Raw genomic sequence first — 26,532 nt, forward strand, 5'->3', positions numbered from 1 at the left:
GGCCCCTAACAGAACAGTGTAAACATATGATCAATATTAATTCCTTTATTTTTGTGGCTTGACAGCACGACACTCATTACTTTGAACCCTGCAGAACAAAGGCTGACTGACTTTTTTCTATCTGAACACGTGCAAGGAGCACATCCCTGCCCACAAAAGAAATGCTAAGGGAAGAGGTGGGTGCAATACTAGGCTGGAGTAGCAGAAAGGAGCCAAAATGGTCACTGCACTCCTCAGCAGCAGAGCTGTGGCCTGGCTGACCACACCAAAAGCTGTCAGACCTGAGAGTACATGCATCCCTCTCCTCCAATGCCTAATTCCCAGAGGAGCTGCCAAGGTGCTCCAGCTGTCAGCTCGTGGTGCTACTTCTTTCTGCTCAAGTGGGAAATGTCTCTGCTCTGACACGGAGGTCCAGGTTTGGGCTGACGTATGGAATTTCAAAAACACCTGGGTCTCTAAAGTGCTTTACAGCTCTTAACAGAGACCCTTTAACAGGCAGTGACTCTCAGACAGTCCTGCAGGAAGGCAAACTGCACTTTCCTTTCTCCTAATTCATGACAGAAATTAAACTGCAGACAAGATAAATATGGACAACACAACCTAGATTTTAAAAAATAGCACAGCAGGGAAACTATTGAAACCTGTGCTGCTGTCAGGGTTTTTTTTTAAGTTTAAGATGTTGAATCAATATGAATCCATCCTACTGCTCATGCAATCTACTCTGTGCATTAAAATTGGCATTGCTCCTATAGCAAGTTAAGGATTCATGCAATTAACAGTGCTGTACTGTAAGGGCTACGCTGACTATCAGATGGACCACCCTGGGAGGTAGCAGAATTAAGTTTTAATCATCTTTTTTCTCTCACTTTCCCTTTAAGCATCTCTGGCAAAGGTGAGAGTAACATTAATAAAGGGGTGAGAAACAACACATAATATTTCCTGCTGTACTTGGAAGAATATGTTTTTAAAGGAACTTCCATGAAAGCAAATGACTGGTCTTAAATGTACAGGGTGCCTTAATCACGAAAGACTGAAGATCTCATGTATGTTGCTTTTACAAAGGGGGTGGTGAGGACAGTGACATACATTTCTTATTCAGCTGCTGCACAAATTTCTTTCAGCAATCAAGCAGGTTTTTCCTCATGCCCTTGTTCGAGGAAGTGTGAAAAAAAACACACTGTTGCTAGGCATTCATTATCTGGTCACCTGTGGGGTAGCTACAAGCCAAAGAGCAGAATAAATGACTTTGTTAAAAATTGGCTTGACTGATGCTGGGGCGCAAAGAATCAGTGACGCCGGCAGGTGAGCTTTTTCTCTCACAGACAGAAAAGTTCTATTAGGACCTTCCTGGTGAAAAGGTTTCACAAGAAGGTCCTCTCCCCTGCCTGGCCTCCCTATCACAGTGGCCCTTATGGTGGAGACTGCAAGAAGGCCTGTTCCAGCAGCTTAGGGTTTCAATACCGTGCTGCTGACTAGGGAGAAAAAAAAATAACCACATATGAGTGAGTGGAAATGCATTTGGTTGAATTATTAATGGCAAATAGCAGACCTTCCCAACTTAGCACTATTTGCTGTTCATGTATCATTGATAAACCCATTATGGTTTCTATGAAGTGATCCATGTCACGAGCACAAATCACACCCTTTCTCTACAGTGTTCACTTCTTCCCTATTATTTCCACGGTTGAAACAAGGGGATAGAAAACAATGAAGAACATTTTCACTTTTGAACAAGTTACTTCAAAAGTAAACCACATACTAGCATGTCAAGCAAGTCGTATGTTAGCAAGTAGAGCAAGTTCTCCATAAATGTTATATGAATTAAAACATTTTACATGAACATTCATGAAAAAATAAGGTGGGAGAAAGGGACTCAATTGAAAAACAGCTTTGCCTTCTGCATTTAAGTAAGGTACCTGTATAAGTTATGAAAATTTTACTGTGTTTTGTCTTTAAAAACTACCTTTTTTTTCTAAAACCTCCTGTCAATACTATTGTGTGTGCTCTTTTATCAATGTGTTTTTTGGAAGTGTCAGAGGTGGCACAGATTTTCATTGAGGTCCTTTCTCATCTGTTCTGAAATGCTTCTGCAGACAGCAAAGGACAGGACCCATCCATCCTAACTTCAGTTGTCAGCAGAGAGGGATATGCAGAGCTGCAGTCTCAAGAGCTGGGACCATCTGAGTATCTTGACCATTTTAGCTGCTTGCACTGGGCAGCAGTTAAAGATGCAGAGCCCCAGGGACACTTTTGGGAAGCAAACACATGACATTGTCAGCTTCTGAGCATTTGAGTGTTTGCAGAAGGGAAAGCGTTCCCCTACTTTGCTTTGGATCCTTAAACAGTAAAAGACGTTTTTGCCTCTGAAGAATATGAGGTCTCCAAGATAGTGAATAAATTTAGCCCTGCTAACTCTTACAGAGAATATACAGAATACAAAGGAGTGGCAGTAATTATTGGTCATTTGGATCAGGGCAGAAATCTGCAATCTCAGTGCTCTGAGATGGGGAGCCCAAGCTGTGTCTTCTGCATGTTCACAACAAGAAAACAGAGGGCTGTAGAGAAAGGTCAAGCTATCACTGACCCCTATTGGTACCTCCACACTGCACCACGTGGAACGTGCCAAGGTACTGAATGTGGTTCAGGAGGGGAGGGTGTTCAAAATCACAGGCAGTTCCCAAAGAGGTTCCTCAAAACCACGCTAAGTGCTGTGGGACTGCCCCTGTTTTTGGGAACAGGGCTTGATTAAGGTTCTTTCACTGCTCCTCAGACTCAAACACAGCTCTGTCCCAGTGTTCCCTCTCCTGGCTTGGTCCCCAGGCTGGGGATCTGAACACAGCCAAGCAGTGAGTACAGTAAGCACAGGAATAAATCCCTGGGCTGCCCAGCTATCAATATGCTTCTGCCTGCAGCAGCAGCTGAACTGCCTGACTGCAATTCCCTGTCTGAGGCACCACACACTCTCCCCTTCCAAAACCCACCCAGCTTGGTTTCATAGGCCACTGGCTGTTAGATGGAAAGGCCAAAGTGCTTCCAGCAGCCTTAAAAAGTACTAAGTGCAAGAAGAATCTGTGCTTACAAGCAGAGCAGCTGTGATTAATGAAATACTCCCTGCAAAAACTCCCATTTTTCCTTAACATCTAATGACACTTTGCACATGCAGCTGGCAGCTCACAAAAGCCCCTTGGTGATCAGTCCTCTGCTTCTTGTTCCACAAATCACTAGAATTGCTCACAGAGAAACACATTCTTCATGGAAAAAGGGATATTACGCTATCCTATTTTGAGTCTGATTCTCCTGCATGCATAAAATTCAATGGGAAATGCATCACTGACTGCAAACAGAGCAAAATGGAGCCTTTATTGCAGTTTTCTCTGAACAGTTTTTCTGTGTAATCACTCCCTATCCAGGTGCACCTGTACAGCTACACATATGGACAGAATGTCAGAGCAGACAGTTGTAACCTGCCAAGTAATAATAATTCAGAAATCAGAAGTCATGGTAATAGCTTATATAGGAATACAACAACTCAATTAACTGTATAGCAAAGAAATATGCAGAGAAAAACCAGTTACAGCTACTCCTGAACAGCTGGATATGGTGTGCTGATTTGCATCTTAACCTGGAGAAAACAAGAAATCTCTCATCTTAAAGCCTTCTTATATTGTGAAGGCAGGAAAGGGATGCTCTACTGCATGTGTTGCTCCTGTGATTTACCTTGCAAGGCAGAAAATTCCCTGTCTCACGAAAGAAATCTCAAGGTTCATAGAATCACAGAATGGTTTGAGTTGGAAGGGACCTTAAAGATTATCTAGTTCCAATCTCCCTGCCATTTCTCCATTGCTTTCCTCCTCCTGACTTGCTGACTTGAGCTCCCCATGCCCTCCAGAAATAGAAGAAAGTGTTGCAGTTCTCTGAAAACCTGAATCATGTTTTTAATTACCACAGGTTGGGTCAAAAGTGACCATTTGATTTTTCACCTAAGTGTCTGAAGTTAGCCAGAGGCACCTAGGACCAGAGACCATAACCTCTGCCACATCCAGGATGCTTGAGGTCTGTTTAAAAAGGCTTTAGCAGGTAACTCTCCCTCCAGGGCCACTTTGCAGAACAGGTGAGGACTGCAAACTGGGCCCCACTATAAAATACTTGATAGCAGCACAATTAGTGTTAATGAGGCTTGGCAGAACACTGTTTTATGCAGTTCCACACTGAAAGCGACAGAAGCTACCATTAACCACTAAAACTAAATTTAATTTTCCTCCTCTCCAGAGCTAAGTGATATCTTTCTCCAATAAAGATCCTTTGCATAAATAAAGCCAGAAAGGCAGCAGACCTTCACAAATTAGAGCCATAGTTTTTCTCTGACTTTCCATTCACTAATTGGATTCATACCACTTTAAAAGTGTTAGATGTCCTTCCCCAGAATGAAGGAGAAATCTCATTGGGATCTTGCTTTGGCTGAAAAATGGCAGGACTACAAAGAAGGACATCACAGCTGCTAAACCTGTTTGATCCATTCCAGGAGGCCTGTGTTTGAGGTGGTAGCACAGCTGCTTCTTTGTTGTGTCACTCTGACAGAACTACAATTGATTTCTTTAGAAATAAAAAACAAAAACCCCCATCCAAAACTCAAAGGCCAGCCAGTCATCCTAAGTTAGAGATGAAAACCACATCAAACAGGCCTGAAATATTTTTTTAGTAAGCACTAAGACTGAGCCCTGAAACCTTTAAAAGTTTTCAAATCCTCTGGACTGGAAATTCCATTGAAAAAGTCCTGAAACAATTTTTTTACAAATCCAAGCTGGAACCTGCCTGAGACCTCAGGGCAGATCCAGAGGTGCTGTGTGCTGAGGTCACCAGGTGATAAACACACTGTAAGGGAGTACCTTGGACTCTGCACCCTTGACTACACTATTGTCCTGTTAGGAGCTGTCAGAAAGGGCTTTTCCATGGGACAGATGCAGACCTTGGGACACGTGTTTTGTAAAATCTGTCACGTGTTTCTACTCCACGTGGGTTTAAAAAAAAAAAAAAAAAGTTTAGGTAAACCAAAAAAGTCACACTTTCTAAAATCTGAAGCCTTTTCTTTTGGGCCGTTCTTATTTATACCATACTTTGAGGACCAGTCCTTCTCCTGCTGGAAACTGGTTAAGTTCAGAGCCAAATTCAGAACATACCGAAGAAGGAATGGGCCTTGGGCATTCACTATGTATTCAGGAGAATTAATACAACAAGCACAGCTGCAATGTTGATTCCAAGTTTATAAACAAAAGAGAACAGCTTCCCAGTCACTGTATGTGGACTTTAACTTCTCCAGTAGCTAGAAAAATGTTACTCATGTACACTGCCCTTAAATCAAGGTGAAAATACATGATTCAGGACTTAACATCTAATTGTTTTTAAACTGATCATTCTACACCATGCTGCTTTTTCTACCTTCTTAGCCTACAATCGGATGAAAAGACTTTTTTTCCCAAAACAATCTTTAGTTTCTCCAGCTTACTTGCCTTTAAAATTAGCTAGCAGTGATACTTCCGCAGACAGAGTTGATGGGAAACCACCTTATACAGGTCTGGGTTACTGGAATGTCCTAGGACAGCTGATAAAAAGTGAGCTTTCACCTATTCAAACAATCTAAAAATACACTCTTCTGAAGCAGCAACTGCATTTATAAACTATAAAATGGTTGTTCAGTGCTATTTAGAGGTTACCTAAAAAACCCGAAGTCATAAGTAACCTCCAATTTTCAAGCAATAGTGAGACTGCAGCATCTGCTCTGGTGACTGTTGAATTTAGCAGGAAACAGACATTTCACAAATGTCATCAAAACTCAGAATTTATTAAGCAAACCAAAGTGAAGGGCAAGCTGCCCAAAATCCACTTACCTGTTAAACCAGTCATCTGTGTAGCGGGGGTAGGGGTAGGGGTCATTACTGCTGAAGTCGTAGCTGGCTTTAGCATTCTGCAAAACACAAAGAAGTTCAGAAAGTCAGCTGAAAACCAGATACACAGGGCAAAGCGAAACACAAACTGAAGGGGAAGCTGACAATCATTAGCAAAATTTTTCCTCTTCATTCTGCAAGGTGCACCTGGGCAGAAAGCAGTCTCTGCTGTGCTGTGCCGTTTCCCATACCAGCAAGCTTGGGAAAAGATGCTTTCTGGAGAGCACTGGTATTTCCAAACAGGGTGGCTAATTGTGAGGTAGTATGAGAGCTCAGGTCACTGCTGAGGGACTTTTCATCAACACTTACAAAAGTATTTAGTTATTATCACTTGGTGTGGCAAAGCAAAGGTTAAATCCTATTTTCCAGACAGTGTTGGAAGTGACCAGACACATGGATTTTCTGAAACAGAATTTTTTTAAAAAAAACTTGTTTGTGGTACTACAACAGCCAGATTTCTAAAAGAACGCCAATGCCTAAGAATGTAAATTTCTCAAAATTCAACTGTGGAAGCTGTGTTAATGGTCAGCACATATGCCTGGAAAGCCCTTTGCATATTTTCTCAGTCCTTTAGTTGTCTCAACAGCTTCACAAATGTGCCTTTCGGGTGATTTTCAAAATGTCATCCCATGCCTGTGCTTTCTATGTAAATCTAAATCATTCCTGATTTGCCGTATCAGCAGCTAAGGACACTCAGCAACTTTCTGATGCTATATCTGAGAAGTAAATGGAAAGTTTAAGAAAGTCAAGTGCCATCTTCTTTCTTCTCTCTTAATCAAAAAATAAATAAAGGGTGACTGAAAATTAGGCTTTAAAAATATTTAGCAGCTTCCTCTCAAGTGTATGTTCACTGAGTTTACATTTTAATAATCACCACACTCAAGGAACAGAATTATGTTAATTCTTAATTAATGTGTACTTGTATTCCTTTTAAGATTTGGCTGAGCATGCTATTGAAGATAATTTGAGACTCGTGTATGCATAGCTTTGCTCCTAAAAACATTCCCCTTCAGCTGATTCTCAGTTCCTGGGGTACAGGAATAGACAGTCCATTGGTAGCACCCAAGTGTTTGGGGTTTAGATTCAAAATCCCTAACTCCTAAAAAGAATGAACCAGGGACAGCATTGTCTGTGATACTTGGAGGGTAAAACTAAGTATCTTTCAAGTTACTGTACAGCTGGTGGTTTTGGGTGCTCATTTCAGAAAGCCTGGTTGCTTAGATTCAGCACAGACAACAAATATTTTTCAGCATTTTGAGGGAACAGAATGGCTCTCTCATGGTTTGATGCTCTCCTCCAGCTCGCAGCTGAATCCCTTTTTTGAGATCCTTCTTGATCTCTCCATATCCCTCACTAAGGCCCTGATTTTCAGCCTGAAGATGCCTTACAATCTTGTCAGCTAGAGCCACAAATCTTCAGTGCTTCCATGTGTCCAGGTGTCTGATTAATTTACCTCTTTTAATTATCACAACTGCTTATACAGCACTTTGAATGGCATAGGTTTGCATCAGCTAAGAGTAAACAGAACATGACTTCTCAGCCAGGGAAAAAAGGGGAATTTGACAGTTGTCTATAAATCATCAGAGTACAGAGAAGGTGAACAGGGAGTTTTATTTACTACTGCTCAAAATACAAAAGCTAATAGGAATCTACAGAAATTACAAGAGTGGAGACTTAGAAGCAGCACAAAACAAGAGGTAGTTTTCCACTGAACATGTAATAAGTTACAAGAATTCACTGCTCCCCAGCAATAGGGAGATTAAAAGCCTAAATGAAATAAAATTTGCTTAGATAAACTAGTGAAAGATAAATCCAGATGGAGTATTAGGCTGCAATTCCTCCTTCTTCAGGAGTCCATAAACTGGAATGCTAAAAGCTGAGGAGGCACAGCCTCTGACTGGGTGATCATGCTGCTCCCCAGGTATCCACCACTGGCTGCTGCTGGAAGCAGGATTCAGAGCTAGAAGACTTGGGGCCTCACCAGTGTGCCTGGGTGGCACAGGCATCCCACCTTAATGCAACAGAGGAGGTCTGGATTCTACAGCATCCAGGCAATGACAAGGATTTGTGCAGGGGACCAGGCTTCACCCATGGCATTTAAAAGAAATGAGCTTGTCAATAGAAGATCCAGTGCTAGTCTTTATTAACTAATGCAGTATCTACTCCAGTAGGACAAGCTGCAGAACCACATCCCATGGTAAAGTCAAAATAGAAATGGTGACTCTCTCTGAGTAATTCAATTAGCAGATAAAACCTACTCTGTCATAGCGCCTAGCCTGGCAACCTTTGGAAAGAAATGCATTTCAATCACAAATTAAAGAAATTTTCTTGCACTACTGCCTTGGAATAGACAAGGCCTGGAAACTATTCAGACCGCAAATAACAAAGCTTAGTTCCAGTGATTTCCAATCATATCTTTCAGGTAGGACCTAATTCAGTACTAAATATAATTATTTCAATATATTGCCACCTTCATATTCACTCAGGACTGCTTTCATTCTAAAAACATTGTACAAATGAAAATTTAAACTCAGTCACAGGTCAGCTGTGCTTTATTTTCCCATCTGGAAAAAATGCAGTTCTACATACCTAGCCTAAGCTCAAAGAGGGCCTGGTGAGGCTGAGTTTTCAGGACACCACCAGACATGAGAGCACCTTGTACTTCCTATCCAACCACTCCCGACTCTAGAATTCCCTCGTGCAAAAATTATGGATGGAAAGCCCTTCTAGCTGTGCCATGGTAGTGACAGACAAAGAAATTCCAGCCTGAATGATTCAGACACCCTACAGGAGATTGCAGCCCTGATGTATATGCCATGTAACTCAATGCCAGCTTATGGAAAGGTGGCTTCAGGCAGGCTATAAACAAAGTTGTGCAGCATCTCCCACATCCTCTCATTCACTTCATTTTGGACCACTGCACTCAAAGGAAAAAGATATCTAATGTAGCAGGAACCATCCACAAAGGGCAAAATTAAGAAGAATTCTTGGAAAGAAAACAACTGCTGACTGCACAATTTATCTTCATTATGGTCTTTGAGAAAAGACAGTGAGGAATATTCCGCCCACACCATGGAAGCAGTGAAATGGGTAATGAAACAGCAGAGACACGTACAAATGGACTGCTTCAAGTTCCTAATTTAAAGATCAAATCCACAAATATCTAAGTCTCAGCCTTTGTTAATTTTTTTTTTTTTTTTTTTTTAAGCATAAGTGAGAAATTAAACCAGTTTCGACACTGCACCAAAAAGGAAACTGCTTCGGCAGATAGCTAAAATATTTCATCTTGTGTTTTGGGAAGTGCATTATTAAAATCTGTGGTCTGCCCTTCTCCTCCACAGGCTGGAGTCCCCAGCAGGCAGCAAGAGAGAATTTATTGCTAACATGGAGAATTAATCAGAGTAGGAACCTGGGAGGTTGCAATCAAAAGCAGTGCAGATGAGGATCTGCAACAACACACTGAAATGAAAACATTTTTTCTTTTCCACTCAGGTGATTCAGTGTCCAGTTTTAATGCCAATCTAATCTACTGGCAGTTCCTTCTCTTGGACTTGAAGTGTCTTTCACTTGGTTTTCAATACTAAGGTAGTTGCCAGATCTTTTCCTCCAGGGAAAATTCAAGCCACCAGTCTTGGACACTGATCACAGACTGGGGTCCAGCCTTAGATCAGCCACTAAGGACTCAGTGTTAGAACAAGATGAGGCCTAACCCTGGTGTTCAATTAAAACCATCTCACATCATGTCACTGCAAAGTGATTTGAACCTGATGTTTATCAGTCACCATGTACACACAATTACTTATAAACAACACCTAATTACATAATAAAAAAGCTATTACAGAGAGGAATGGTATTGCTTTTTAAAACATATCTCTTTTTCTGCTTTCTAGCCTCTATGCCAAATAAAATGCTAACAGAAGAGTATTGGATCACATGATGAGACCTTTTCAATCATTTATTAAGTAACAGCTTGTACACCATGGCACAAATACATTAAACTTTTGCCTGTGTATAAAATTCTTCTTTCCTTAAAAAATAAGCTTAGATCAGAATTTTCCAAAGAATTGCCCTGTACTTTTTAAAATATATGCAGTAAAATCTTCTGTGGAAAACATTCATTATGTAAAATATGACTATAACAGTAAATCAGTTGTCCCATGTGTTGCTCAGCTCTGTAATAAAATTATGTACCTTGAATAATGCAGCAAGCCCATAAATTTTTATATGACTTTACAGGCCTCTGAAGCGTAATTCACATACACTTCTCTTTTTCTCTGTAGCTCGAGGAATATATCTATGCCCACATGCTAATCTAGGAGACAATTAAAGACACACATCCCACTGGTCACATTCTGATTCTACCCATGACATTAAAGCACTGGTGAATTTATAAAGCCCAGAGATTTGTATCTTTTCAAAGGAGAGAAACATTTTTAACAGAGATAGCATCTGGTCTTACCCTCTTAGGCAACTGCAAATCCTTAGAGATGTGAGGCAGAAGGACACCTTTTGCTTGTTTGATTTCTTTACTGATCCAAAGAGCAAGCAAACCCCTGGGCTCAAATTACAACATAGAACATCTCGGAGAAACTGTACTAAAATAACTCCCACTGTCGGGTGGTGGCAAAATGAAATTCAGCCTTGTACACACAAGCTTAAGAAAACAAAATATGCTCACCAGGAGGCGAAAAAGGAGACAACATGATATTTAGCCTAGGAGAGGTGCTACAAGCCTTAAAGGTCATTAATGAAAAACAGAAGCACTGCTGCTCAGTCAGCTGTCATACAATAAGCCCTCTCCTCTCTGCCATGGGAAGCATGCTGTTCTATTTTGGTTTGGTTTGTGGGGGGGGTTAAATGGAAATGGAAAAAACCCCAAAACTGCAATTTCTTAAATTGTGCCTCTACATGAACTAATAGACATGCCCTGTATTACTATGCAGCACATTCAGAGCTGTATTTTCTGTGTTCTTGTCAACACAGAGAATGTATACAAAGTAATGGGTTGTATTCAAAGATATTAACCTTCAAGAGCAAATTCACAGTTGGTGAGTTTTACCATCTCTCTCCAGAAACAAAAATTACAGTTCTTACAGGTACATCATAAAAGGGAAAATACTGAGCTAGGCAACACCAGCCAGATGTTGAATAATGAATAAGACAGCAGCACACTTGTCTGCTATTCTCCGTTTCAAAACAGTCACCAAATAATACATCAGAACATCACTTGAAATGGATGGAATAGTGTGCTGGGTCCAGAATAAAACATGAGGTGCCCATAAGCCCTCCTGGTATTCCAGTCCTGGGTATTCACTAAAGACTCTGCTTGGCCACAGAATGAATAAGTACAGAGCACACCACAATGGTGATTTCATTTTGTAGCTGTCACTGAAAAACTTCTTACTTCAATTTCTTCAACACTCACCAAGCATCTGGGATTAGGCCAAAACTAGTAGAAATACAGACAAAAGAGGATAACCTGACTGCAAACAACAAACAGGTGACTACTGCTTAATTTAGATGAGTAAAAATAGATGAGACAACAAGCAGTAAGAATTCTAATAATCCAGCTTCTGAATTTATAGGAAGACATGTTGGCTGTTCCATCTCTGATCTAACTGATTGTGCAAAGCTGAAAGTATTTCACTGTTTAGTTTTAAAACCAAACAAACAAAAAAGGCAGCTGAAAAAAACATGGAGTCTCACATTAACATCTATCTTCATTAAGGTTTAAAATCACAGTTATGAAGAAAAATAGTGAATACATTTCAAGTTATGAACACATTCAAAGTTACAGTTATGAAGAAAAATAGTTTCACTGAGATAATCTCCAGTTGTTTTCTTTTTCTACATTAAACAGATTTCTTTGTCAAGTAACTGATGATCCTTCCACGTATTGCCTCACACTACAATGTCACACAATCGCTTATTTTACTTTCTCCACACTAATTTCCTTCCTACTCCCCCTGCAGACAAAATCAGGCAACCAATACGAGTTACACTGCTGGCTGGTGCTCTTCAGCATATGAGTATCTTCAAAAAGAAAGGCTGCAGCTAAACATGCTTTTTATTTCACATGGGGATAAAGCGGACGGGCAGTACAGCAGTGCTGTACAGCACACCAAGCACAAACATTTTCCAGCTCCAAAGAAAGAAGAAATTAGCAATTCCACTCTTAGGCACCAGGATTGTTGGGTGTTTTTCCAGCTAACAAAATGAAAGTCCAAATGCATCGAGCTAAATGCCATCTAACCCTGCGGCTGTTTGCTAACCCTTGGCTCAGAGGTATATAGTCAAACAGGGCCAAAAATAAAAAAGAATCACAAAGACTGAGAGAAAATTTAGGTTGGGCAGAATTTTTAAGAGGTGGAGAATTTTTTTTCTAATCAGTTTTTAAAAATAAAACCAGCTTATTGAAAAACCCTTCATTTCCTCTCCCCTTCATCTTTATCTGACGTAGGAAAACAAGTATGAAATTGAGGGAGGCATGAGACTTTATTAAAAAGCAAGCAGCCAAATGAACTTGTGTTTTATAATAGAGACACTGTTTTATGATTCACCTCTTGGCATTCTTAGCCTGCTCCACAGTTTTCAGGTTGATGTAGAGAAAACCTGAAGCACATCACCAATTTTTAATTACTCAGAGCTAAAGCTCTGAAGGCAAGTTAACCTACAGAACATTGAAACCTATTTCTGCTCAACTAAACATTTCTTAATTTTCAGAGGAGATGCACAAGAATCTTTAAGCTGTACCCACAACATACAAAGAGATATATTTACAGGGAGTCATTTGGCTAAAACAATAAAATTAGTAAAACAGAAATAAATTAAGCAACTAGTAACTGTTAAAATATTTTCAGGGCAAGTAGCAAGTTTAAAGCTTTAAAGCTTCAGATTATGGAATGAATTCCTTGATTTCTTTAATTCAGGATGGGAGGAAGGGAAAGAAAAAAACTGGCCTATGAGTTGCTAGAGATTTATGAGCCATTGGATTATTTTATCATAATAGGAAATACAAATTGTGCAATGACTTTTACTGAAAAATACCATGAACACTAATTTCATCTAGCTTTAGTGTTCCATGTTATTAAAAACCTGGCCCACATTCCCTGTCCAATACATGGATTTTTTTCCCCCTTCAGATACTTTGATTATGTATTGGTGTGACCTACAGAAGTCGAGAGACTAATAGACTTATAAAGCTGGCAGCAGAGAAATAAGGTGTAGGTCCATTATTCTTAGTTATATCCCTATAAGAAACAGCTGACAAGTCTGTCAGTACATCAAATATGTGCTGGGTGCTGAGCTGCAGTAAAGGTTGTCTTTGCAGTGCTTTGATGGCAGCCAGCACTTACAGCCTCTTGGAGGGATGAGTGGGAAGAGAAGGGGAGCTAAACCCTCCTGCTCCCGTCAATGAGCCCAGTCTAACACCTACCAATATCTGCCGTGGGCTCTCCCACCGAGCACAGCAAGATCCAGATCACACCCAGTGTAAAGGTCTCTTAAGTGGCACGATGGGGCTCAGGGAGAACTTTTTTTCCATCAGTGTAAGAAAATCTATAGCTCAGAGCCTGCAACACAAACTCAGCAGTCATTCAAGCCCAGTCATTTAGCATGACATGGTGTGGGCAAAGAGTAGTCACTTGGGCTGGGAGAGACAACACCCTGCTGTGGTGAGTGGTCAGAAGGTACTGGCATCACAGAGCTGTTAAAACTGATCAATTGTCAGCAATGCTCACAGCAAAGGGCAGGAATGCTGGGTATGTGGTTGTAATGGCACTCATAAAACAAACTTGGAAGGTTCTTAAGGGTGAGCACCTTCAGGGGTTACACCAGTCTTTTGCTACAGAACTGGCAAACTGTGGCTTTGGAAATCAAAGTGGCTTAGGTGGTTTGGAGGGGCTTATCTACAACAGAGAGACCTGGTCTGTGGTGGTTATGGAGAGGGGAGGACAGGGAGAACTGATCTGGTGATGCAGAGGAAACTAGAAGTGACAACAGATGAGACAGAAAAGTGGTTGGGTGTTTTCCTTCTCGTGAAAGGTTTCTCAGCTGACAAGAGAAGAAACTTAACAACTGCACAGCTCGTGTTCCACCTAAATTGCACAACTATGGAAGAAGGTGAACAGACACAAAAGGGACATTGTAGGTGAATCCAAAGGAGGTGAAAATTTCAGAGAAGGGACTCAAAAAACATAATGCAAACTTATTATCTGCGTTTCCTCTGTCACAGAAAGCAAACACAGGTTGATTTACAAGCCTCAGAGTTAAAAGGTCTTGAGGATCTATTCTGCTTCATTCCAGATGCATGCTGACCTCATTAGCATAGTTTGTGAGCATCCCAGGGGAGTATTAATTATGAGAATAATATCCGTCAAGACATGCTGGGCTCTCAGGGATTTTAATGCACCAATTTATATGCCTTTGCATTAATTAAAAAGTTTGCATTGCTTATTCCATGTGGAATCAGCCAAACCAATGGACAGCTAAATCCAAAATTACAGGGAGAGAAGGTGGGATCTTTGGAATGTTCTTACGGAAATCCACACATACTACATTCTGCAGGTATTTATGCTTTTAAATAGTACATGATCATTCCAGATTCTTCTTTTAAAGATTAGTATACTTGATCACAGCTAACGTTTTTATAATAATTTGCTGGATATGTAAATTCAAGAAATGTCCTAGATATGATCATTAGCTGACTGACAGAAAGATTCATAATTACATCAGTCAGACAGGGCATCACGGTTGACTAATTCTGCCACCGAGTTAAGTGCCACTGAATTAAAGTGATTTAGTTTCTCATAAGAAGCAATTCTAAAAAACACGTGCTAGCATTGAAATTATGAAGTCCTTGAGCACAGCACAGTCTTTGTGCTCTCCTTGGTACATATTCAAAGAGAGATTCACCTCATTTAATAAAACTCAGAACACAGCCTGTCTTTAAGTTTCGCCAAACAGCAGCTACACGGCACTGGAAGTAGCCAAAATTTCACCAAATACAAGCTCCTGTTCTACAGTAAAACATGTTATCCCAGGAAATCATGTTTCCACAGCTCTTGGTATCGTTATTTGCTCTGTTGAAGCTGATGCTTCTTACTGTGATAATTAAAAAAACAAAAAACCAACCAAACAAACAAAAAAAGAATACACAGTAGAAGAAATATTACAAGCCTGTTATTTATGTGATCTACCAAATTTCAGCTTTCTCTGAACTTAACAGAAAAACTACCAGTGACTTCAATGTGGCCAAAATTTTATTAGACATTGTGCACTGCCATTTTGTTCCGTGGTAAGAGATGTTTCTTATGCTTATTGCTTCTGTTAGGAATGCAACAGAAACAAAGAAAATTATATTTAAATCAGAGCAATCTGAAATAGGGCAGGTGGTTAAAAATATCTTAACCACCTACACAGCTACCAAGAAGTAAAATATTAATAAGAAGAACATAAATACAAGTAAAATCAAACAATGAAAAGCAAACAACCATGCCGAGATTAAGTGCTCGGACAGAAAAGATTATATTAATTTCAAATTAACCTAATTAATTTACAAGTTCAGTGAAAGAGAGATGGTTTAAGTATTGGAGAGTATCTGCATCTTTATCTACTGTATTTAGGCCATTATGGTTTCACAGGAGAAAGGGGACTCCTTGTGCATCTCTGCTCTCCTCTCCTCTTTTGCTTTGCAAGTACAGCTTATCCAGAGGGCTTGGCCAAAACTCTCCTTTTAAAACCAGTTGCATGCCCACTAGTTAACAGTGGGTTTGCAACTCTCCTTGCCAAAATCATCACTGGGCCCAAAAATCTCTCTCTTAACACCCATCAGATTTTGATGAAGCTTTGTGAGGGACTACAATTCCCCACTGCACCAATTTAGACTTCCCTGGTGATACCTTGGTAGCCAAAATGTAACGACAGCACGAATTTTAATTAAGCTCCACTTTAATAATGATGGACATTCATAGATTTCCACATACTATGAGAAGTTAAAATAACTATTCTTTGAATAACAGAAAATAAAAGCTTTCAAACGGAAAAATCTTCCAATTTTTCTTTTAGTATTTTCCACCCAAAATGTGTTATTTTCACTATGGGGAAATAAAAGCTCTTTCCTTCAATTTGTTGAACTTGGTTTTAAAATTCCATGGTGTGCATTGCCTCCAGGGGACTGTGTCTGACCCTGTTCTCCCAAGTGGACCATGCATCAGAGTGGGATTTTGTTGCTGCTGTTTTATCTCAGCATGTTCTAGAAGTCAAACATTTAAAATTAGGTTGAACTGATCCAAACCAAAAATATTTCACTTCCATTTTCCAACAGACACTTTAATTTTATAAACCACTCACCTTTACTAGCAAAAATACTGTTCTAATGGAAGATTTCTGCCCAGTTCCAAAAGCTAATTGGTCTGCAGAAAGGTAGATAATTAGAAAAAAACCAAAACTGAAGCTATGCCAGCCGCCTCCACGGCAAACAGTGAAGACCAACATCTTTCCTCTGCTTTTCCTGCCTACATAAGAAAATATTTCCAAAAGACTTAGCTGGAGAGACCCTGGAGAGAGGCACAAGCCAACTGCAAAAGCACCAGCCAGAACTGATGCAGGAATATCCTTAACTGCTCTCTTCCATCCCTGTGCATTTCTCATTTCAACAGTCTTAATTTACTTTCCACAGATAATGCCTTAAGTGAAAATTAATACCAGTGCTTAATGATTAAAGCAATTAGCCACCTTGTACCTTCTCAGTGTGCAGCTGATTAATTAAGTACATTGATTATAGAGAAAAATAAACGCTGTGGATAATGAGTGGTCGTCAGTTTGCAAAGGGAGTGTCTTGGGCACCATCCCATGTTGCTTGCACATCAGGAGTACATTTAACTTGAAGATTATCCCTTTCAGGTGGTTCTAGTATAGAATAAAGCTGGAAACTTTTTGCCAGCATTCGGTGCTCTGAAAATAATCTCAGGCAAATACAATTACAACGTGTCAGTATCTTCTCAATCCAAAGGAATTGTGTTTTGAGGATATTTTACAGCCGCTATAAATCAGTGCATCCTTCTGGAGAGGCCCACATCAGTGGAGCCGTGCCAGCTCCAGCCTGGTTCGTGCTAAGTACCAAGCCCCAGAACAGGCCAAGCATTCAGAGTCCAGATCTCTCAAAATGGGCTTTAGCAGAGCCATTGCATAACATCTTTCAGCGAGAGAAATCCAGTTTTCAGCTGCAAACACAGCTCTGTGACACAAATCATCTCTCCTTAAGGCAATCACACCTCCTTCACAAGTCACAGCCTCCTTTGCAGAAGAAGCCTTTCTATGCCCTCTGGCCAAATGAAATAATCCAGAGGAGAAACAGTCTTCAAATTCCTTTTGGTGCTCCATCGTTTTAATTGAGTTGAAAGCTAGAAGGTTGTGATAACATCTACAACTACAGAACATTTTTGTCTTTCATTAAGCAAGAAGACCCTGACATCCCCTTTACATAGGCTTCCCTTTCCTGTTAGCAGAGCTCATGTTAAGTAGCTGTAAGGCACAGAGCAGAGAAACTGTACAGTCAGCTTATTTAGACTTCAATAAACAAGCACCACTGACAGGCACCTTTAAAAACTGTTAACTGTTGGGAGCAGGGGAGGACTGTTTGTAGGATCCCACTATGTTTTCCAAGATTTGCAGCATTTTCTGTATGTGACAAACTCAGGACACCCTTCCAAGTACACAGAGAACCTTATTTCCCTGGCTGATATGATCAAAGGCATCATCACTTTTTCAGCCTTTAATATGTTCTCAGAAAAAAAACCAGAACAGATTGCACAGAACAGAAAAATGAGCCTAGAAGCTGATCCTGCACAGAATAACAGGAAAAAAAAGCACGAAGTTTGAAAGAGAGAATTCATTCTCTACCCAATAACTTCTAATTTATGCTGGCGAATGTTCATTGTCTTGCGTGTCTCAAATGATCATCTCTAAACAGTAAAATCAGCCCCCGGGCTGTCAGAAGTCACCTGAGCAGCATGAACAGCTCAACAGAAGGCCATCAGTTTCAGTTGATAAGGCATCAGTCAGCCTGGCATTTAAACTCTTGAACCATCCTTCTGTCCTGGCAAAAGAGAGGCTTCATTCTGTCTCAGCAATTTCTTCATGAAATTTCTGCCACAATCTGCTTCCAAAAGCATCCATCCATCAGTGTTCTTACTGCATTTTTAGTGTTAGCAGAAAGATGTATAGTGAATTTATCCCAGGTTTTGGTGGATAACTTTTAATTGTTATAAAGTGTTTTTATTTTAGAAGACCTGTTAGTAAAAACCAAGCTCCAAAGCAACACCAAAAAACACAAATGAAACCAAGCAAACCAAAATCCAATTAGTGATGTGCTGAAATGCCTGAAACAAGTTTATTCTGTTCTTTTTTTTTTTTTGATAATAAGTGCTATTTCAACATTTCAGTTAAAACTAGGCACTAGCAACAATGGGCAGCACACAGAGCTTGCCCATAAAATAAACACATTTTATGTATCAGCAAGTAAGGGTTTATTGAAATTTAGTGTCTAGTGCATGTGCTCAATAAGCCTTTGAAATGCAGCAGCAAATGCCAGTGTAAGTGTCTCAGGGTCTTTTGAAAATCCTGCTGTAGGAATCAGGTCTCAGGAAGACAAGTGGAATCATTCCCTGACGCCAGGCAAGGATGAACCCGACTCTGCTACGGTTTGGCTTTACGATCCCTGTGGGTCCCCTGGGTTGACGTTAATGACTGTGCAGAGACCCTGGGAGCTTTTCAAGGTCTTCAGAGTGTTTCCAACAAATGTCAGACTTGGAAGGGTAACATTTTTCTCCCCACCAGTTATGCGTGAATTCTCTTTGGCTCAGGCAATTACATCAGCTGGGATTTTGGGGTGATCATCAGGGTCAAAGCAGCACAAGGTTCAATAGATGTCAATGGAGCTCTGTCAACTCACAAAACCCCACAATTAGGCCCCAGTGATTTTAGTGGAGATACTGATGGTTTGTACTGGTGAATCACTGTGATCAGGCAATGAACAGTTTGCTGGTCCTTTTGGTGGCATGCAGGGAGTCCAAAGCATACTCAGAAATTCATGCTAATGAAGGAGAAACAGATTTTCTAAAAGAAAGAAGAGCCTTTATGCTGTCACTACGCTTTGCTGCACATATTGCAGCGTATAATTTATTGCCCGTACTATTTCTTATTTCTTTTGTGCCTGAAAAGATTATTCAACAATGTTTTTGTTCCCCTACCAAACAATGGCAAATGCAGCTCATAACAGAAGTAGAACATTTCCCTGCTTCACTGCTTATGTGATAAGGTAATTATTCCAAAAATATGCTCCCACTTGCCTCTCAGCAAGGCAGGGGGAGCTGTTATCATATTAGCTGGTGACAAGTTAGCAAAAGTTGTGAGAGAGAGGCTGCTATGTGTTTGGAGATGTCAACAAAGTGTAAAGAGAAGACAGGTAAGACCATCTGCTGTTCACAGTTGAACAAGAAATGGTAGATGACAGAAAACAACAATTAACCCTGGGGTAAATCCAGAAAGTCTTCCCTCATAGGGCCTTTCCTGTGTACAGCTTGGGTGACAGCTGGCAAGGACCTGGGAAGATAAGGTTGCACTGTAAAGATCCATGCTACAGAGAAGAAAAGACAGGAAGTTTGGGTACAGCCAGCAACAAAGAGCTGCTGAGATGACTGCACACTAGTTTGTGCATGTTACATCTCTGTAATTCCACAGATTTCAAAATCTTTTTTCTTACCTGATTATCTTTAATTATTATCTATTACTAAGAACTGCTGCATGATTCTCATTCTACATTTACCAATACTTCATGAAAAAGTTACCTACCCGCACAGTTGCCTCTGGTTTTCTTACAGTGTTTGTCTGTTCTCTCTCCCTCCCTAGGTTTTTTGAAACAGGCTTTCAGCTTCAGGCAGAGTTCAGACAGTGAAACCAGCAATTTTCTACTCCTGGCCGGAGTCTCTTGGTGGGATCCTGATTTTCCTCACTACTGCTAATCAGGGACAAACCCACTTACAGGAGATGATCAGCTCCCTGCTGCTCCAAGTGGGATAATGCTGCTACACTGACCTTCACCAGCAGACAGTGGCTAAGTATAAAATACCACAATACAAACTGACAGGAGAGAGAGCTCAGCTTATGTTTCTGTAAACACACACACAAGAAAATCTCCATTTGCTCTCTTAGGTTTTTCTTTAAAACAGAGTACTGAAATTTGTAACGTCCATCCCCCACGGCTGCTGTTTTCTTCTTTTATTAGGCATATCTCATCTGCAGCCCTTGTAACTTCACTTTTCTCTCTCACTCAGATGCTGTATCTCGGAGAAGTCAGTCCTGAAAATTGCTGGCTTTATATGTACATTCTGAGTTGAAAGAAAACCATGGAGTAAATTAGGCTCCAGCTTTCTAATTATCAGTTCATGATGAAGGACTCTCTTTGTGGGGGAAAAAAATAATTTCCTGAAGGTTGAACCTCCGCAGGGTTTCCAAGGCTTGGAAGAAAATATAGATTGTTTGACAATGAAACTCTCTGCATTCACGGTGCAGAATGGAAAATTCCAGCTTTGCCATAGCCCCCTTATCCCAGGAAAGCAAGTAGCTATACTGCAGCAAGCTGGGAGGTGGTGCTGGAAGAGCAGTCCATCCTGACTGTGAGCAGGCACACTCCTTTCCATGTATATAAAGTGCATCAAAACCAGAAATGGATGATTCAAGCAGTAAAGCTCAAAAACTGAAAGAAAAATATGGACAGAAGTGCACTCCATATGACAGGTCGAAGTTCAGCAGTTTTAGGAGAAAATACAAATTGGTTTTTACTTCAGAAAGATATTTTCCTTCCCCAACACTCCATTTCATCTGAGTGCTAACCTCCATTAAACTATTCAAGGAAGAAACCCAGAAAGTCAAAATCACAAAAGCCAAATTAAACTGACTAACCAATGCCAAGTTTTTATATTTGAAAATGCTCAACTGCCAAAACCACCACCTTTGAGAGACTCTCTAATTGCTCCCAATTTTCCAAGTAAGATGTACAGACATTGTCAGGGTACGCAGGCACTTGTACACTTGAGAAACATAAGCTACAAGCTTTTAATTTCCTAAAAAATAAACAATATAACTTCAGAGAAGGCTGCCTCAAAGTGCAGATGTTGTGAAACACCAAACATGTGGTACAGGAGTCGTACCAAAGTGATTACAACTGCTGCACGAGCCCGAAGCGAGTTAACAACTCATTCCTTAACAGACTGGTTTCATCGCATTTTTACATCTAAACTGATGCTTCCTTCAGCTGAATTTAAGTCCTTGTCTTCAGTTCATGCCCAAATTACTACCTACTGGGAAAAAACGGCCCTGTGGCCTCTGAGAGACAGCAGATGCTGCCAGAGCAGAACCTCCTGGGATTTAAGGAGACCTGTGCAGCCTCTCGGTGAGAGGCAAAGCGCAGGTGAACCAAACCCCACAACTGCTGTGCTGTGCTTGGGAGAGGGAGGGAATGGCAGGTTTTAGCAGCAGGAGAAGGAGTCAACCTTCAGCCACCTCTCAGATACGGTGCTGTGACAGCCTGGAACCAGAGATTTCATGTGACAGCTCGTATTTTTGTATTTCTGCATTAAAAGCATTGGGGTGTTATCTCCTTTAAGACTGTGATCTTTCATATGGGGTTTCTGCTGCTCCTTTAATGACTGTCTTACCAACCCCTTTTTGCCTAATTCTGCAATTTGTATTGGCCAGACAATCACCTTGTGTCCTTCCATAGCCTGATTACTGCTCCACTAGAGAACCTCTCCTTGCTTGGACAAAGTCAATCCTACACAAACCTTTTCAGATTCTCATCTCAAGGTCAGTCTCCTCACAAGTCTTCCATCGCTGCTATTAAAGGTTTGCTGTCCCCATGCCAGACAGCTTTTCTTCTTCACTTTTCACCCCAATATCTCTTTTCTCAATTCTCAGATTTCTCTCCAGCTCCATTATTTCATGATTTCTACCATCATGTCTGTGCACAGTCATTCTCTGTGTCATTTTCCATTAATTTCCAGAACACTCACTAATGCCACTCTAAAAACAATATATTTCTGCCAAGCCTGACAAATATTCATCCATCAAACAGAAAATATTTTTGGAATTAAAAGAGAAAACACTATATTACAGTGAAATCTATTCTTGGTTTCTGGGCATAATCCTAAATTCACTGTTAACAACAGAACTGTTATATCAGATACGTTGTACAGACTTTTTACTTGTTTATCTGAAATATGATTTTTTGAGAAATAATATTCCCACATACTCTGTCTATGCCTGCTGCTGAAAAATGAGTGTAGAGCATGCGCTCTGCCCACATCACATTCTACAATGCATACAGAGCACAATTCTTGCAAAGAAAAAGGCTGTCTTTTACAACCTTCTTTATTTCTATCAATTTATGGGAACATCCTACTGAGTTATTTCTCTTGGGAGAGAATTTTGCAGTCAGGGCACAGGGTTTAATTAGGTGCTATCAAGTTATTAAGCCAGTTCATAAGGAGTGAAACTGGCTAATCTGCACTCTGTGATCAGCTGTTTCCCGGATTCCTCATGCAACGCAAACACCTTCTGTAGCCATTTATTATCTACCCAATGTGCTTTGCTACTTGCAACAACAAATAGGTTTTCATTCTGTGTGTTATTAGTTTCCAAACTGCAAGTATGTAAAAATAACTGCCTTCCTCATTTTGGAGCTGTTCTATCTGAATGGCTAATATTTTTACCCAAACCTCCAGCTGTCTTTGTTCTTTTTTTCCATTTAGTTGCTATTGCAAACTAAACTGCATTGCTCAGCAGATGAAGCCTGGGCTTCCCTCAGGAAGACACTGACTGCAGGAGGAAAGCAAGACCTAAAGCAGAAACAATCCAACCTCCCTGGTAAGGAGCCTCTTGTTGCCCATGGCCCAAGGGATTGGCACAAGCACAGTGCCAGAGCAGCCCAAGGGTGCTGGGAGCCCTTGTAGGCACCTGGAGACAGGAGTGCCAGCGTCAACAGGGGGTTGGAGAGAGCCTGGAAGAGTTAAGAAATATGAAAATCTCTAGTCCAAAGGTATGAAGCCTGAGGCTTGAGGAACAATCAGTTGGCACAGCGTGTGCTGAGAATACACAATCTGCCCTGCACGTGCTTTGAGGCACTGGATCAAAACACCTGTTAGCGAGGAATTAAACTGTTCCTGGAGGCTTTAAAAGCCTTGCCACAGCCCACAGCTCCACGGTCCTCCAAGTGACAGCAGCATTCTGCATCTTAATAGCAGGATTTAGAGCCAATTCACAGGTTACTCATTCCGTCCTAAATCCAATATTGCAAGCTGCAGCTTATGCGATGTGATGCAGCATTGTCAGTCCTCACAAAGGGCCTTGTCACCTTGCCACTCCTTACATAGGCAGTCCCATTTTCAGTCTGTTTCTTTCAATGGGAAATGCTGCTCTACTCACTATTTAAAATTTTGTAGCAGAGGGACTACAAAAATTTGAAAATCCACATTTTACGGAAAAGGTCAGCATGTACTTACGTAATTTGATGCAAGATCTGGATGCAGATAATCAATTCCTGCAATAAGACAATGACAGAACAGAAACCAAAGGTTAAGACTTTCAGAAAAAGATTTTCTAATGATCACAGAACAAGATCCTTTGCAACCATAGGAAAATGATCACGGTAAAGACTGTTAACAGGGCACTGGTGTGGAATATACTCCTTCTAATGCATGGCATCTTTCTACATATGGCAAATGTACAACTCCTAGTGGAAGGTGTAACAGAAGCAGCAGATCTACATTCAGATGGGTAACCTGACTCATTACGTATCCGGTTAAAACATCCAAAGAAATGGCCAGAAATCCCATGTTACATTTTCATCATTACCCTATCTTGTCTCTCCAACCACAACACCATTATAAGCTCTATTTCATTTGCAAGGAGAATGCCATATCATGGTATTCATGGTACAAAATGCATTTCATCATCATGGTTATTCTGATGAAAAGATTATCTCCAATTCTGTAGTGTCCTTAGCACTAGATTTCCACGAAGAGGCCCTTGAACCTTACTGATCCAAATGGTAAAGGGGCAACAAAAGCCTCAATGAAGAATCATGTTATTCAGGCCTTCTTTTCTAGAGTTACTGTAAACGAATTATAAGGCAAAGCTTTGTCTAAGAGCTGTACCTGATGGGCCATCAGCTTAATTTGACCTGAAGCTCAGATAGTTTGCCATGATTCCCATTACAGTCATAATCTGAAAGCCAAGTCCTGCCTCTGTGGGATCAATGAAATTGTGACACATGAGAGATCATCTCTCCCACGAGACTGATCTTTCATCAATATACAGACGAGATTGCTCAAGGCCTTATCCAACCTGGCTTTGAACACTTCCAGGGTTAGGGCACCCACAGCCTCCTTGGGCAGCCTGTTCCAGTATCTCACCACCCTCACAATAAAGAATTTCTTCCTAGTGTCTAGATGTCTGAGTTTACTTTCTTATTTCCACAAAAACCTTGACTTATGAGTAAGCAGATGAGGAACAGAAGTAAGTGAGGACAGATCTCAGTCGACCCTAGAAAACATATGTGGATTCAAATATTTTAGTTAGTTATTTTTAATATTCAAATGTATTTTTAATATTCAAAATGTATTCCGAAGAAAAGTGTTAAGAGACTGCACAGAATTCCTGTACTTCAGCAAGGAACCTGTAAGTAAAACAACTATAAACTTCAACTGTAACTTTTATGTTCATCTTTCCTGAACTTTGACTCAAATTAGTAATATATTTAATATGCAGATCTTTACTGACATTCAGCATGAATGTGTTTAATTATTTCAGCTGTCAATTATGACTTTGAGAATAATGTAACCCAGAAAACGTTTTCTTAAGTATTTCTTGCACAGCAATTACATCCCCCAGTTAGTGCCTACAGAAGTTAAGGGGAGTTTTTCCTTTGGCTAAATGGCCATTATAGTTTGCCCTGGAAGATATCTAAGTAATAATTGCAAACTACTTTCAATATTTGGATATCCATGCCTCAATATCTCTAGTGAAGTCTTTGAATATAATATTTTCCCTGAAGACCTCAAAGTCTTTACGAAGGCCGATAGTCTCACCACTATAAGTAACCTGTTATTACTTTTTAATCTTTTTTTTAGACTTTGACTACTTGAAAAAAAGCTATTTAAAAATAATAAATTAACAGTCAGTCTTCACTTACCATCATCCATAATTCCTATGGTTACTCCCTTCCCTGTGTATCCCAGCTCCCATGCTTCAGCTACATTAAGGTCAAGTCCTGGAGTCCCATCTGCTTGACCAGTGTTAATCTAATAACATCAGTGAAAAAGAAAAATAGCTTTTTTACTTGACTGACATATTTCCACAAGCACTGAATTTTTGTCTTTGCATCTATCTTCGGTATGGAAAATATATCCCATTTGGCTTGGGGTGCACATCTGTACGTAATCATATCTCCTGCAATAATGCAACTGTAAAAAAACCTTAAAAAATTTTATTAGGTAAATGCAATTCTTTGTAGTTTATAAGATTTGGTTAAACGCTGAATATTCTGGACTCCAAAAAAGACTTTTCTACTTAAGCTTGTCAGGCCAGTGGGTCAATCCAGAAAAAAGTTACACCAATGGATTTTATAAAGAACTTTCTCATGAGCAGGAAATCTCTTTTTCTTGAAAGCAAGGATCTACTACATAGCTTCCTAAATTTCTGTTATTTTTTATCACTGCAACATTTTGATTAAGTACCAGAAAAAAACTCCATACTTTATTTTATCAACTCATCACAGATGAAATCCCATCCATGCTAATGTGCCCCCTGTCATCTGAAAACTCTTGCCTTATGAAAAAAAACCCACAGCCATACTGGATGGATTCATAAAACATAAGAAATGGATTAAGAGGAAAGAGAATAAGAAAGACTGCTCTTAAGCAAAAGACTCTTCTTAAGTTAACAAGGCAGTACTGCATTTACTAAGTATCATAAATAGATTGCAACATTAAAACTGACCAGAATTACTGTATCAACTTTTTAAACAGAAAAATCATTTTAATACTCATAAAATTATTCTTTACTTTCACATAAAAATATAATTTATCCTTTAGGACTAAAGACTTCTCCTTATAAAATATGACACATTAAAAATGAAACAATTTAGAAAAATATTAATTTCTTTTGACATTAGCTTGAGCCAAAATTCATCATTTTTCAGCTGTTCTGAGTCTGATGAAAGAAGATCAATTAACATTCAAATTTCCATAAGAAAATAAAACCCCTAACTTTTGCTAGCCAAGACACTAGAACTTTTTGTTTTAAGTCTATAACAATATTTTACCTGGCATCAGCTCAAAGATATGATTCATATGCAGTTTTAGGGATCACATCAGCACACCAGGAATGGCCACAGAACACCAAGACAATTCTCTTCCAAGCCTTCTAAGGATCTTTCCACTGACTGAAATGAAATTTAGCTCTTGAAACGTGCTGGGTCTTCCCAATATAAAAGGGGTACAATTGTAAGCAACACAACAGAGGCTTGGATCCA

General features: G+C 40.0%; 2 protein-coding genes across 3 annotated transcripts in view; both read right to left on the minus strand.

The window, feature by feature from the left end:
• MACROD2 (mono-ADP ribosylhydrolase 2) overlaps positions 1-26,532 on the minus strand; it is a 1,470,694-nt gene that overhangs the window by 238,332 nt on the left and 1,205,830 nt on the right. The gene's annotated exons all lie outside the window — the stretch shown is intronic.
• Positions 1-26,532, minus strand: part of PCSK2 (proprotein convertase subtilisin/kexin type 2) — a 100,221-nt gene that overhangs the window by 25,418 nt on the left and 48,271 nt on the right. For both annotated transcript variants that reach the window (XM_050314967.1, XM_050314968.1), the window contains exons 4-6: positions 25,192-25,300; positions 23,501-23,538; positions 5,886-5,962 (exon numbers count right to left, since the gene is read on the minus strand). In XM_050314967.1, the coding sequence (XP_050170924.1) occupies positions 5,886-5,962; positions 23,501-23,538; positions 25,192-25,300 (224 nt within the window). The remainder of the gene's footprint in view (positions 1-5,885; positions 5,963-23,500; positions 23,539-25,191; positions 25,301-26,532) is intronic.

The sequence above is a fragment of the Myiozetetes cayanensis genome, unplaced genomic scaffold (genome assembly GCF_022539395.1).
Source record: "Myiozetetes cayanensis isolate MyiCay16 unplaced genomic scaffold, myiCay2020 scf2-11, whole genome shotgun sequence".
In the NCBI taxonomy this organism is placed as follows: domain Eukaryota; kingdom Metazoa; phylum Chordata; class Aves; order Passeriformes; family Tyrannidae; genus Myiozetetes; species Myiozetetes cayanensis.